The sequence below is a fragment of the Esox lucius genome, chromosome 21 (assembly GCF_011004845.1).
Source record: "Esox lucius isolate fEsoLuc1 chromosome 21, fEsoLuc1.pri, whole genome shotgun sequence".
Classification (NCBI taxonomy): Eukaryota; Metazoa; Chordata; class Actinopteri; order Esociformes; family Esocidae; genus Esox; species Esox lucius.
Window position 1 is genome coordinate 21,873,594 of NC_047589.1, and position 14,774 is coordinate 21,888,367.

The 14,774-nt window shown below is 44.9% G+C and overlaps 1 protein-coding gene across 2 annotated transcripts in view; it reads right to left on the reverse strand.

Annotated features, from left to right (window-relative positions):
• Positions 1-513: 513 nt before the first annotated feature.
• ofcc1 (orofacial cleft 1 candidate 1) overlaps positions 514-14,774 on the reverse strand; it is an 88,034-nt gene continuing 73,773 nt past the window's right edge. Inside the window, exons 18-21 of one of the 2 annotated variants that reach the window (XR_004575035.1) lie at positions 8,546-8,743; positions 3,749-3,893; positions 2,255-3,625; positions 514-1,723 (exon numbers count right to left, since the gene is read on the reverse strand). Coding sequence is in view for 1 of the 2 variants with exons in the window: in XM_034289209.1 (XP_034145100.1) it covers positions 3,552-3,625; positions 3,749-3,893; positions 8,546-8,743 (417 nt within the window). In the remaining variant the exon portion in view is untranslated. Of the gene's footprint in view, positions 3,626-3,748; positions 3,894-8,545; positions 8,744-14,774 lie in introns of both variants that reach the window. The other variant, XM_034289209.1, reaches the window with a different exon arrangement.

The following is a 14,774-nucleotide window of genomic DNA, read 5'->3' on the forward strand; positions in this document are numbered from 1 at the left end:
TTCCCAGGTACTACAGCTATGCAGATGTATGAGCTTCACTTTAAAAAAGTTGCAGTTCTCTTATGATAGCTCTGCAAAAAGGCTTACTTTTAACTTAAATCAGCAAATGTGAAGCACCACAGACCTAAGGGCATCTCTCTTTCCCCCACCCCCAAAAAAGAAATTGCTTCTAGGGATTGATTTGAATTTTAAATGATGGTGAACTAGTGTTTGTCATTAGCAATCAAATATTTGAACCATTGGAATACCTTTTATCCTTTGGTGAGAAGTATTTCTCAGGGAATATTAGTTTGTTGATTAATTGCATATATAAGTGTGGACAGAACAAACAGCCATAGTTAATGGAGAGAAAGCAAATCTACACCTGTGGTGACAGAAGATTCAGAATATAAAAAAGAATATGCATGAACTAAAACATACAGTCAGACAAGTACAACATGATTCTGTGTATACATGTGAATCCCTACGAAACTGCACTATTCCCATAAACCACACGCAGACCAGCTCCTGGTTATTTTAAGTTTCCATTAAGACAGACCAATACAATAACAAGACGACACAAACACATTGTTTGATGACTTCAGTCAAATTTCACCTGGATACACATGCTGTTCAGAGATGTCTTGAACAATTCCACAGTTATAATGAATCGATGAAAGTAAAAAACTGTTACAGTAAAAACCTCTTACCGAATATATTTGTAAGAATAAATAAACCTTGGTCAGTGGATATAAAGGGGAGATGGGGACTGAGCCTGACCGCACATGGTGGATGGTGGATAAGATCAACTTAAGACAGAAGAGGCAGGGAGAGATCTTTGTGGAAGAGTGTGTCTGTGTGTTCGTATGTGTGTGTGTGTGTGTGCGCGTGTGTGCATAGGTCTCTCTGGTTTTTGAGTCACAGACAGGGTGATCTGCACAGCATTCATTAGAGAAGCTGATTGAATTGGGGGGTGTGGTGCTGTCACTCCTAATGGAGTGATCTCTAATTGGCGAAGATTAGCTCCACAGACTTCTGGGTAATGTCAGGGGCAGGAAACCAGGAAGCAGTGAGACTTTAGGGTGATGGTCATCCCTAGCCACAAATTCATTACCGTGCCTATTTCTGCAATCTTCTTTCTTTTTTATTTCAATTTTATTTCAAACCTAATGGATAACATCTATCATCTAACTTATTAGAATATTTTCTACTGTGCCAAAAATCCAGGTTTGAATGAACAACAAAAAATTTAAACCTGGAACAGTATGGAGGATCACATACAAGACAAAAACATTATCACACAAAAGTACAGAACATGTGAAACTACAGGCCACATGTACAACTTCCCTTGTGACCATAACCATTAACAGCATTTTCTTTTTATGTGTAACCATAACCTTAAATGAAAAAAGAGCAAAAAACAAACAAACATAACATCAATTTAGGATTTTTTTTTTAACATTTGCATAGCAGACACCCTTTCACAAGCTGAAGACTGGTAAAGCATAACCTAGTAATAGTACACCTTAAACAGAGTCACTATCAGCAGGGTCAATGACAGAAGGAAGAAAAACACAAACCTTAGCAGGGATCAGTTCATGAAAGGCAACAATGGTTAGGGTCCTGCTAAGCCACAGAGAAAAGCAGCAGCTACTCTTCCAGAGGTCCACACAAAGTATCACACCAGACAAAATATAGAACAAGACAGGTGGGGTCCAAAGACAACTGCACACGTCTTTCAGCACTACAACGTAAAAACAACACAATCAAAACCGCAAATTGGCAAGTACAAACAAAGAGCTCCATACAAATTAGATGCCAGGGTTCTGAGGAATAGCACTGGTCCATAACCAACTGAGACAGGAGTTTCAATCTGATAATGAGTTTATTTCTCAAGGAGTGGTGTCAGAATTCAGCTATTCAGTTGATGAAAAGGTTGCCAACCCATAGTCTGTTTACTGTAGTCACTTTACCATACCCAGTTCAAAAGCACTGCATTACAGATACAGCCAAAGGAGACTTTGTGGCTATGGAATATAGTGGAAACTGGGAAAGGAAGTACTGACTGTAGGTTGTAAAACCCCTAGCCGTTTCTGAGGCATGTCTAATTTGAATACCGTTTTTATTAAATGTGCCCGATTTTGGGGGCCGAGGACCAAGTTCGGGAAACACTTCTGCATAATGGAACACTACACAGCAAACACTGATCAGGAACTTATAGGGTCAAAATGTTACAGGAGAACAGCGTGAAACGTGCCCCTTAATTCATACTCACGTTAAGCTTGTGAAGACACTTTGTCCTGGTGGAATCCTGCAAATAGTGCCTCGGCGTCTATATTTCAAGGAGACGTTTAAATCAGCAGTCGTCCAAGAGCTTCTGAGTCGTGTGGTTCACAGGGAGGAGGCTAGCTGGCTGCTCGGTTCTGTCTGCGGCACTGTGTGCATAGGTCATGGCTATGATGGTTTATACATAGAGGTCTGGAGCAACATCAAGGCCAAAGGTAGACATAATGAGCACCCGGGCCGGTTCACCGTCCCAGAAGGCCTCGGTCGGGTCTCCAACAGGTCGGTGGTGTGATAATGGCCAGCCATAAAGAGGGATCATCATCAATGAAAATGACAGGTTATTAACATCCGATATTAGCCCCTATGTGGTTTAGTATGACAGGTTATTAACATCCGATATTAGCCCCTATGTGGTTTAGTATGACAGGTTATCTATAAAACCTTTACAGGCCAGCCTCGTGCCGCGCCAACCGATTCCATCCTGCACACGTAGCTCCAGCGACACATGTTAATAAGCTCACAACCTTTAATTAGGCTATATGTATAAGTAGACAGCCATTATGGGCTGATTTGTGGCCCACTTCGTTCCGTCAAGCACCGGCCACCAGACACATATCCAATACAAATCAACCCCAACCCCGAATATCATCCAGCTTTATGTGGGCCCAATATTGATATTTTATCACTTCAGCCTTGATTGGTGACTTTTAAAATTGTAATTTTTCATTTTGTTGGGGCAGCAATGAAGACCTAATGACCCTCATTCATTTGCCACACAGAATCATTACTTCACATTGTTTCTGGGATAATGAATGGCTCCATCTGCATAGGCAGCCTATTTATGCCTCCTGATTCTGGCTGTGCTGTATCCCAAGTGAGGCACATCGCCCTATGGAACCAGGTGACTGCGACGTTAACCAGGCCATACATCACAGAAGGGGACAAGTGTCATCGTCTGAGGTGTGCCAACATACATCGTCTGGAGGTATTTCATCTGTTCGGCCAGAATGCTGTAGATTACTCAGGAACAAATCTCACAGTGATCCATCCGTCACTGTCCATCACCGGGGCGCGTATTGTCCCTGGAGACTAATGTATTGCTGTCTGTGTGGTTGATGTGTTTCTACGGATACCGGTCTCATACTGGTTCCACACTATGAATACCTGAGGTCAGGAATTAGACCCAAACCAATGAGACTGTGTCCATACAATGTCCATTCAGTTGAGGTTTTGGGTGGAGTTGTACCTGGGTGTCCTGTAATTCTGTGTTCTACTCGACAGTGACATCAGTGGCCGACACCTTGCAGTGGAGAGCCTGAGCCATGCCCACTGTCTCCTACTGGCTCCACACGATGGGTTCCTGAGGGCACGGAAAAGGCCATGACACCGTTCAAAAACACAACACTAACAAACTGTTATTGCAAGTCCACACCGCCCAAACAGCCATCAACCAATCGGCACAGACAGAGAGGCCAGGACTCACGCCATATAGGCTTCCTCCTTTTCCTCTCCCTGAGCTGGAGGGTGGAGCTTGGGCCTTCGTCTTCCTGGTTGTCCTCCAGTGACCTCAGACCTGGGAGTGGCCTATTGTTGAGAGGTGGATCCTCCCACTCCAAGTCGCCGATCACCTTCAGAGACACAATGGAGACAAAAATCTGTCAGACAAACTCAAGTTGAAGATATGTTGGTGCTGGACGTGAGATACATTTTAAAGTTTAGGATTTGTAAAAAAAAAAATATAAATAGAAGATTGCGCACAGATAACACAATTTCAAGTTAACTTAAAAATATTCCCAAAATCTTCTTAAACGACTATGAACCTATTTGGATAATTAGAGGCATTACACTTCATAAAAGGTCTTATTACAAAGCCAAAATGTCCAGCAGGGAAAACATTAATCTCTTCATTCAGCATACAAAGACCAAGGACGTATCCTTCTGCTGCACCAAACGGCAGATAGCAGAACTCACTTCCTGTATAAATCATATTGATGTTTCTGAAGGATTACGATGACCTCATACCCAATGAAGCGTGCTCTGCGGCTCCGAAGCGGCAATCAAACACGCAGCGGCAGAGTAATTATAAAATACAGCCAGGGAAGCAGGACGAAGAATTGATGCAGTTTGTCAATCACAGTTGCTGCGAGGTGTTTTTTAAAGGTTAACTTCTTCATATTCCAAATGCAGAATTGGGTCAATATTGGAAAGCGCAGAGTCATTTGTGGTTTAGGAATGCTGAGTCATGTCAAGGGTAAGACAAAAGGAGGCCTGATACTGAAATGGCATCTCTCTCTCTCTGCTGCTTATCACATGGGCTGGTGGCGGAATGTCATTATTTGGGAATCATACCTAGTTGTATTCAACAATAGTACACTGATACCTAGCAAGTGATACCCATGGCAAGTGAATTTACTATGCAGGATTAAAATCCAATCAGGAAGACCAATGAATAAAGTCAACAGTGGTAAAACAACATTTTCAAAAGAGGGAGAAATAATGAAATAGCACAGAACGCTGGTTTTATTTACCACGTGGTTCAGATGCTTATCATGGTTTTTCTGAGCCATAAATAATTTGCGTTGAGGTAATATTCAAGCTGTTGGAGCCTTAGTTGTGCATCTTTAATGGGACTTTTACAGAAGCTGAGCCAGGACTCACATATGCTGTGGATCACATATGGAAGAAGGAGATCGTACAACCGCACAGTTGGTTTCTCCAATCTTTTCTGTTTTTTTACAGGCCGTAGACACTTAAATGCTAGCCTCGGAGGAAGAAGACACAGGGAGACATAAACCTACTGTGGTTTTAGTACGGAACATAATGACTTTGCCCATACTAATTCCGTCGGCCATCTTGTTTCCCTGAGACGGAGCTGTTGTGGGCCCATCTCTGAAGTGGTTTTGTTATGAGTGCCCTACTTGAATCTCAACGGTTGTTGTGAGCCCCGTATTGTGAGTTGGCAGCTGGCAAACATCTGTTTATACATAATGATTGTTAGAGAAGTTAATACAAACCACACTCCACCACCTTTAAAATCCTTTTGGCAAAGTGTGCCAACGGGACTGTTACTTTAACAGTTAACTATTATTTCTGCACTACATTAGGTTCCATATCCCAGCATGCTTTTACAAATAAAGGTAAACAGATACAGTAGATGCCTTCAAGGAGACAAGATTTGACCAATTTCCTCAATTGCAATGCATGATGGGCCCTGAGTACAGAGTGTTGGTTACCTTTTACTTCAAAGCCAGATGGATACAGGTGCAGTAATCACATGGTTTGAATGAATATTCAATGTGCATGAGCGGGCTTCTTTGCTTAGTCACGGTCTGCTACCCCTCCAAAGAACAATACAAATATACACACCAATCTGCCATATTAACATTAAAAGTGTCTATAGCTCAAGGCACCTCTTGGAGGGCTTGCTTTTCTTAGGTGTTCGTTTATACAAATGTTTTAGTGTTAACTGTGGTATATATGAGCTAGTAAGGACCCTGGAGCAATGGTCCTGCCAGTCTAACGCTCGGCCTGGTCCTCAGGGGCATGGATGTTCAGGACTCTGCCAGGGAAAAGCAGACCTCTTTAGTAGGAAATTAACCATCCGTCAATATTGCTTCAGTATACAATGGATGAATCCTTTAACTGACAGCGGCAGACGGAAACGTCTCTGTTTTATACTGAGTCTAATAAATATTCCTATTGAAGTCCTCTAACTGAATAACTACCATGGTGTTGGTCAGAGCAAGCAGTCCTTCCTCAAGGTGAACGAGCAACAACTGACAGGCCTGTTCAATATCCCAATAACGTCTACTATTATAACATAATAAGGAAATATTAGGATGGTAGTGGTTTTGTTTTATGCATTGTGATATGGGATAAGGCCTCACCTGAAAAATGACAAACACAAACATGTATTATAACCATGTATACAGAGGGGGTTTGTGCAGAACGGTACAATATGCAGCAGGAATTCTACAGTATCCCCCGAATTGTGCAGTTGGATATATTTTTTTTGTGCTCAGCCAGGATTGCCTCAGTGTTATTTCCCTCAGAGGAGCTGTCACCTTAAATCTGCAGGCCAGTTTGTACACAACCCCCTCGTCGCATACACTTGACTGTATATTGCTGGCAGAATTACATACGGCACTAATAAAATCAGCTCAAGTGTTCTTCCGAGGGCTGGGGATGCCCTTTGGTGATTCTTGGATGTCTCTCTATACATAAAACCAGTCTATATATTCAGGGAAGGATTAGTTAGAATATGTAAAGGGGGCCCGTGCTGGGAGCGGTAGGGAAAAGGAGGGGTGGAAAGCGGAACGCTCGGTGGGGCTGGAAAGCAGGCATTACACCCCCAGCCCAGCCCACTCCCACCCCAGATACACACACCCCAGCCGGGCATTAGGGTACACGGCTGCCACTGGCGTCTCTGCCACCGGATGTAGAGGCATGGCCACCGTGGTGTGGTGGAGGGGATAATGGAGGACACTGTCCTCTTTCTCCGGGCCGCAGCCCCCCCCACCCCCCCCCCGCTCTCTCTGAGGAGAACAACAGAAACACGGCCACAGGTTTCTTAATCCTTACAGTTGACATGGTTATAGGTGGGTCGCGGGCCAAACGATTTCCTTCAGCAGAAATGCCAAGAGTGAATTGTATTATTTTTTTATTTATTTTTTCTATATCGACCGCATTTCTGTCTGGGAGACGGTAAAAATGAATAGTTCTTCTGTGAATTTTCAAATCCCTCAGTAAACAACTTCTCCCAGATGTCTAATTTGGGACGCATAGGTTTGCAGGCCACACACACACACACACACACACACACACAGATCAGAGACACACACACCCAAAAAACATAAACTAATAGATATGCCACGCTATGTGTTTACACACATTCTCATCAGTCAAACTATGAAGGGGACCCATTAGGATGCCCCACCGCCCCAGAGATAACTGTTGATGCAGCTACGGCATAAATCTCCCACGTCCTCTCTTCTGACGGCCAACTTTAAAATATTAATTTTTTGTCGGGATGGTGATGATCCAGGTTGCTCTCGGGGGTGGGATCGGGGGAGTTTAATTCATGTGCTTGCAGTTGTTACAAATCTGAATCAGTGGTACATTTAATTAGACAGCCAATCTGTGCGGCAGGCTGCTCAGTCCTGACTGACTGGGGGTGGGAGTGAGGCAGGCCTAGGGCAGGAGAAGGCAGGAGGTGGGAGAAGGCAAGCACCACCCAGTGTTTCTGGATCCCAACGTCTGTGCTGAGCGAGGGAAAGGCGGACACTGGCTTGGTGAAGAATCTGGCTTGGGGAGTTAGCATGGCGTTAGCATGGCGCCGGAGCTAGATATACAGTAGGAGAACCATTACTGGTCATGGGCAACGTGGATTTTAAAGACGCGGCCCTAAAGTCAGGGCAAGTTGTTTTTGTCTGTGTGTGTGTGTGTGTCTGTTTGTCTTGGAGTGACGCGTGTGTCTCGGTGTGTACATATGTCTGTGTTAGTCTGTGTATGTGTTTGTGTCTGTGTGTGTCTGTGTATGTCTCTCTGCATGTCTCTGTGTGTGTGTGTATGTTTCTGCAAGTCTCTGTGTGTCTATGTCTGTGTGTGTGTGTGTGTGTGCGCGTGATGCTTTGGGAGGTGGAGGAAGGCACTGTACTGTTCTTCTGTTTCCCTCCCACTCTGAGTCACACAGGGAACAGTAGTGTGCTAACCTCTACCGTCTTCTTTCCCTCACCCCTGCCTGTCTGAATGCGGTGTGTATGTCTGTGTCTGTCCCTGTGTGTCTGACCGTGTGCGTGTCTGAAAGTGTGTATGTCTGTGTGTCTAAATGTGTGTGTGGTTGTCTGAATGTGTGTGTGTCTGAATGTGTGTGCATGTGTGTCTGAATGTGTGTTTGTGTATGAAAGTGTGTGTGAGTGTGTGTGTCTGTGTGTGAGTGTGTGTGTCTGTGTATGAAAGTGTGTGTGTGTGTGTGCTGTGAGTCCACTACAGGGCTCCCTGTTCTGTCTCCCTCTGACTGGACATACTGAGGTGGGTGAGAGAGTGGTTCGGGAGAGAGAGAGAAAAAGAATGTACAAATAAATGAATAATGACTAAAAAGACCGAGCGGCATCTGATTATGAGGGAGAGAGAGTTACGGGGTGAATGAGAAAGGTATAAACAGACGAAAGACAGAGATCGAGTTAGACGGACAGAGGGATATATAAAGAGAGTGATGGAAATATATAGAGAAAGAGGGAGGGAGAAAGAGATAATGGGCGAGCAGGGGGGCTAACCCTACCTCCAAGATGGCACCATCTGGATGCCGTAGGAAGTGCCTGTATCGGTGGCGCTGCCCGCTCAGGTAGAGGGTGTAGATGGACACGTGGGTGCAGCTCCCGCTCCCCACGGTGGGCACACCTCCACGGGGTTCACCCCTGGGGGGGGCACGGTCTGCCAAAGGGCCCCCCTCTATCCAGATGTAGTCATACACTGCCACCTAGTGAGGTACACAGAGACCCCCATCAGCATCAACACAGACCCCCTGATACACACCTACAGACGGATGCACACCCACACACAAACACTAATTACACACGGTCAGAAACATGTCAAAGCAGTAAGGGTTCAGGGAAAGAAAAGAAGACACAGAGACATGGAGGTAAAGAGATAAAGACACAGAGACATGGAGAAATGGAGGGAAAGAGATAAAGACACAGAGACATGGAGGTAAAGAGATAAAGACACAGAGACATAGAGACATGGAGGGAAAGAGATAAAGACACAGATACATGGAGGGAAAGAGATAAAGAAACAGAGACATGGAGGGAAAGAGATAAAGACACAGATACATGGAGAGACATGGAGGGAAAGAGATAAAGACACAGAGACATGGAGGGAAAGAGATAAAGACACAGAGACATGGAGGGAAAGAGATAAAGACAGAGACATGGAGGGAAAGAGATAAAGACACAGAGACATGGAGGGAAAGAGATAAAGACACAGAGACATGGAGGGAAAGAGATAAAGACACAGAGACATAGAGGGAAATAAATAAAGACACAGATACATGGAGGGAAAGAGAAAGACACAGAGACATGGAGGGAAAGAGATAAAGACACAGAGACATGGTGAGACATGGAGGGAAAGAGATAAAGACACAGATACATGGAGGGAAAGAGATAAAGACACAGAGACATGGAGAGACATGGAGGGAAAGAGATAAAGACACAGAGACATGGAGGGAAAGAGATAAAGACACAGAGACATAGAGGGAAAGAGATAAAGATACAGAGACATGGAGGGAAAGAGATAAAGACACAGAGACATGGAGGGAAAGAGATAAAGACACAGAGACATAGAGGGAAATAAATAAAGACACAGATACATGGAGGGAAAGAGAAAGACACAGAGACATGGAGGGAAAGAGATAAAGACACAGAGACATGGTGAGACATGGAGGGAAAGAGATAAAGACACAGATACATGGAGGGAAAGAGATAAAGACACAGAGACATGGAGAGACATGGAGGGAAAGAGATAAAGACACAGAGACATGGAGGGAAAGAGATAAAGACACAGAGACATAGAGGGAAAGAGATAAAGATACAGAGACATGGAGGGAAAGAGATAAAGACACAGAGACATGGAGAGACATGGAGGGAAAGAGATAAAGACACAGAGACATGGAGGGAAAGAGATAAAGACCCAGAGACATAGAGACATGGAGGGAAAGAGATAAAGACACAGAGACATAGAGACATGGAGGGAAAGAGATAAAGACACAGAGACATAGAGACATGGAGGGAAAGAGATAAAGACACAGAGACATAGAGACATGGAGGGAAAGAGATAAAGACACAGAGACATAGAGACATGGAGGGAAAGAGATAGATCCAGAGACAAAGAGAAAGGGTTGGAAAATAGAGACAGAAAAAGATAAAGACACTGAGACAGGGACAAGGAGGAATGAGAAAGACAGAAAGAGACAGGGAAAAGGTGGGAGGAGTGAAAGTTAGACAACAGACCGTGTGTGTGTGAGTGTGTGTGTGTGTGTGTGTGAGCGAGCATGTGTACATGTGTGTGGAAAATAAAGAAAGCAAAAGAGAGAGCGCAAGAGAAAGATCGAGATAAAGGTGGGAGAGTACACAGGGTTTAGTGACGCATAACTGCACAAATTCCTTCCTCAATGCAATTATACCTGGTCCTTACTGTGACCACAGCTCAGTGCCCTTCAATAAAGCAAACCCAAACAGTTGACAGTAATCCTCTGTAATTTGTTGTGAGCCTCACTTCCAGAGATGAGCCCCATGCAAAACGGGTAAGAGGCCAGGAATGCTAAAGATCCGACTATACTAACACAAACAAAACTCACCTTGCTGACTAAAGCATTAACTCGACTTATTTTTGGTCGAGAAAATAAGGCCACGTATATATATATATATATATATCGAAGGGAGATCCCTCGCATGCTAAGCTGCCAGCGATAAGACGGAATGCTGAGCTGCTAGCTGTAATCTTGTAGATGCTCCATCAGAAAGCATTAGTCATTCTCCAGGACCGGTCCCATGGGGACTGATCACGTAGCAGGTCAGTGAGACGGGATCCGGTTGTGCCAGGGAGCGTGCCAGTGTCTGCCTGCACAGACCACCACTGCACCTGTAGTGCCCTGCCCTCCTCCATCACGGCCACGCCGGGAGCCAGCGGAGCGCGGAACGTCGAATATATAGGTCATGTAACTGGAGGGCATCCATGTGTGAAGATCATGGTGCTTCTCTGGCTGATAGCGCCTGTTTCAGAGGCCTGCCGCGTCTCAGGCTCGCACGCAGCTTTGGAAACAAAACACACACGCAGACAGACAGACAGGTGCAAGATGGGAGGGAAAGTTGACAGACTGGGAGATAACGTATCCAAAATGCGACAAGAACACACATTCAGAGACTAGCACAACAAACATCCTGCACTATAATGCCCTCTCTGCCTGTCTTACCAGCGAGAGAAAGAGAGTTGTGTAGATGGTTGAGGGAAAAGAGGGACACAGAGAGGGGGAGAGGGGGCAGAGAGAGACAGAGCACAGGACGCCTGGGCCTGAGTAAAGTGACTCATCATTTTAGATGGAAACCAGATTCGGGGTCTGACTGACTCTGTGATGGAGGAGGGGCGGGGCAACCAGAGGCAGGTGGAGGCAGGCAGAGGCAGGCGGATTCCAACTTGCATCCTGCCAGGTTAAGAGCACGGACCTAATTAAAGGCTGAGTCACTCTGACACACAAACAAGTGCAAACACACACACACACACACACAAGGGTGCACGAGCATACACACTGACACACACACACACAGTTCTGGCTGTCTGAAAGGCACCATGAATTTTTTTTTTCAGGCAGCAGAGTGTATAAACTCAAGGTGACCCCCTAATTGGCTCTGTAATTATGATTTGTCTAAGAAAACACAGCGCCAGAAAGCCAAGTCATTCAAGGGGCCTCGGTGCTGGGGTCAGGCTGAAGGAGAAACTTCACGTCTGCAAATGTATCGATGTCCTGATTTTCTCCAAACTACTTAAACTGTTAGCCAAACACAACTCGCGGCCTTTCGGAAAAACACCCTACTCATTACCCACTCGTAATTAGACAACTCCTCCAAACACACGGCAGACAGCCTAGAGAGAAGGACCTCATTGTCAGAAATGTCACAGAGACACTTTGGCTCGAGAGTGGGATCACCAGCCACAAATATTTAAGGAAGGAAATGCAGCGGGATTCATTTCTTTGACGGTAATTCAGAATTCATAACAACCTAGCGGGCCCCTCCAGCTTCTTTCATGATCTATCTAAACTAGTCATTTGGTGACAGGGCTCCCCAATAACAATCAATTTATGACAAGAATCGATTGCTGATTTGCATTTGATAGCCGTTGAAAGACGCAAGAAATGCCAGAAACAACTCAATACAAAAAGCAACTGCAAGGCTTGTCATGAATGCCCATTTCCGATGTCTGCCTTCCACTTTTGCCGGGGTCACAGAGGAGCTACGCATTAGTGGCCAAAACCCAATGACAACCTCACCGGCACGAAACGTCAAAATGTTCTGGTGTGTAGAAGACGAGGAAGCCACTTCATATAGTGCATCAAGGTTCACAGGGTGAATCATACTGGGAGCAGCAGCAACAGGAAGGGAGAGAGAGATGGGAAGAGTGGGACAGTCAGATAGAGAGCATTAGAAGGCTGTTTTTTGGTCTGAATGGACATACGTGGGTGAGTCTGAGTGCTCTCTTCGTCCACCATTGTTCTATTTGATGGCACTAAGTGACTGATTTAGATTCAATGCCTGGGTGGAGCAGGCCAGCCAGCTGTGGGTTAAGCAGATAGCATTCAAGTGAGCTAACCTAATTCTGACCAATCTCGCCACGATTTATCGTTGACGTCTGCATTTAGGAAATCTGATAGAGTCTGTATCAGTCTCTTGACTCGCATGAGAAGAGACAAGCATTATTTATTTTAGGGACTATAAACTGCAAGCCATGTCTCCCAGAAAGAACATAAACCGCAGAACTTGTAGACATTAAAGCAAATGAACCGACGGGGGGGGGGGGGGGGGGGGGGGGGGTAGATCCAGGAAGTGGGTTAAGAATCAGACAATATTCATTGGTCCACTGTTCATAAATGATTCTTTATGTAATGCTAAATATATTGCGACTAATCAGGATTTTAAACATAAATAATTGCGGTTTGTCTGAATTCAGTCTAGTCAGTGAGGTGAATATTCAAAACTATAACATAAGAAGATAAATTCTTAGTATATAAATGATTTGCACAGTACATACTCGCTAAAGTACACTGCTACTGTTCACATAAGGAAGGTAGTAACAGTGGGAGTTAAGACATTTTAATTAAGCTCTATTCTATTCAATAGTTTGAGGCTGAAATTAGTTTTACCCTCAAATAAAATAACTAAATGCACTACTTTACTAAAAATTTATTTTGGTTTAATTTTTAAATTGACCCATATGCATAACTAAATAAAAAGGAAACAAAGGGTGAAAACTCACAGCTGACAGCTAAAAAGAGGGCAGACACATTTGATGGAAAAATTCAGTTTCCACTGGATGAAACTTCCATAACAATAATCATTGGAGTACAACTATTTACTGGTGCATTAGTGTTCAGATAACTCAACCGTCACTCTTACAAATATCACAGTGACATTTTCCCACCGATTTTGTGACGTGTCAATTTAAATGCAAAGCATGTACAAACTTGATCATAATATTAGAAGAGGGATTCTGTGTGAAACGTGTTTATTTCTGGCTCTGTGGCACAACTGATAACCACAGAGTTTCCCAGAAGTGTTACAACTTTGACAAACCATGTCCATATTTTCAGATGACCGTTACAAAACATTTCAGAGCCAAGTCTGTTGATAAGCTGTGACTCAGTATTAATCAGCCACTCGGAGCACCGTTTTGAAAACCTCAGCCACAGGCTACGCATGGCTGATGAACAAATAACACACAGCTAAATAAACCCCAGAGTGTGCCTACAGGCAGAAAGACGCGTGAGAATGAACACTGAAGGTTTTCCTTCTAAAGGTGTGTACTGTATGAGTCATGGAGTTGGAGGTTGGAGAGGACAGGCCTCCAAGGACATCCAGACGGACAGGCTGCGCTGTGTTGGCTGTCGTCCAGGACGGGAGCCTGCGGCCTGGGCACGAGCCGGCCTGTCACCTCCCTGATCCCTGGATGACTGATCCAAACTAGATAGCCCATCATTACCATTCACGCTCATCCCCAGGTTCTCCCTCTCCTGGTCTAATTTTACCTCCCATTTACATGCTCCTTTGGACTAATTAAATCTCTCCCCCCCCCCCCCCCCCCCCCCCCCCCCCCCCCCCCCCCCCCCCCCCCCCCCCCCCCCCCCCCCCCCCCCCCCCCCCCCCCCCCCCCCCCCCCCCCCCCCCCTCTCTGTCTCAAGTCAATGGGATGACAAATAACACTGTGCAATTTTGGCACATTATTATGTATGAAATGTGGGTCTGTAATGTATTCCACTCGGCTGAATATCTCAAGACCCGTGTGTAATGAGCACAACAACAAACCTAGAGTGTGTGTATCTGTGTGTGCTCTGCAGCCTGTGAGCACTTCACCTCTCCTTCTCCTCCCTCTCGTCCTCTCCCTCTCGTCCTCTCATTCTCTCCTCTCGTTCCCCTGTCTTTCTTTTTATCAAGACAAAAGCCGCTGACCTTCCTATTCAGAACCACCCACACCTTTTTTTCTCTTTTTTCAAACCAAACAGAATTTATATATAGTGGCGCTTGCTTCCTCTCCATCCACTGGGGGATCCCTTTCGGTTCTCAGTTCTGTCCCACTTGGCTTTAATTTACAGTGGGAAAATAATTAGAATCTCACTTTTGCGAAGAGTGGAGTGAAAATGTAAACAATGCTTCCCTGCGGGCGAGTGCTTCATCACGTTGACAGGTGCATTTGAATTTGCCTGGGTGGCGGACAGCCTGGGTTATTTATGTGTCAGTCGCACA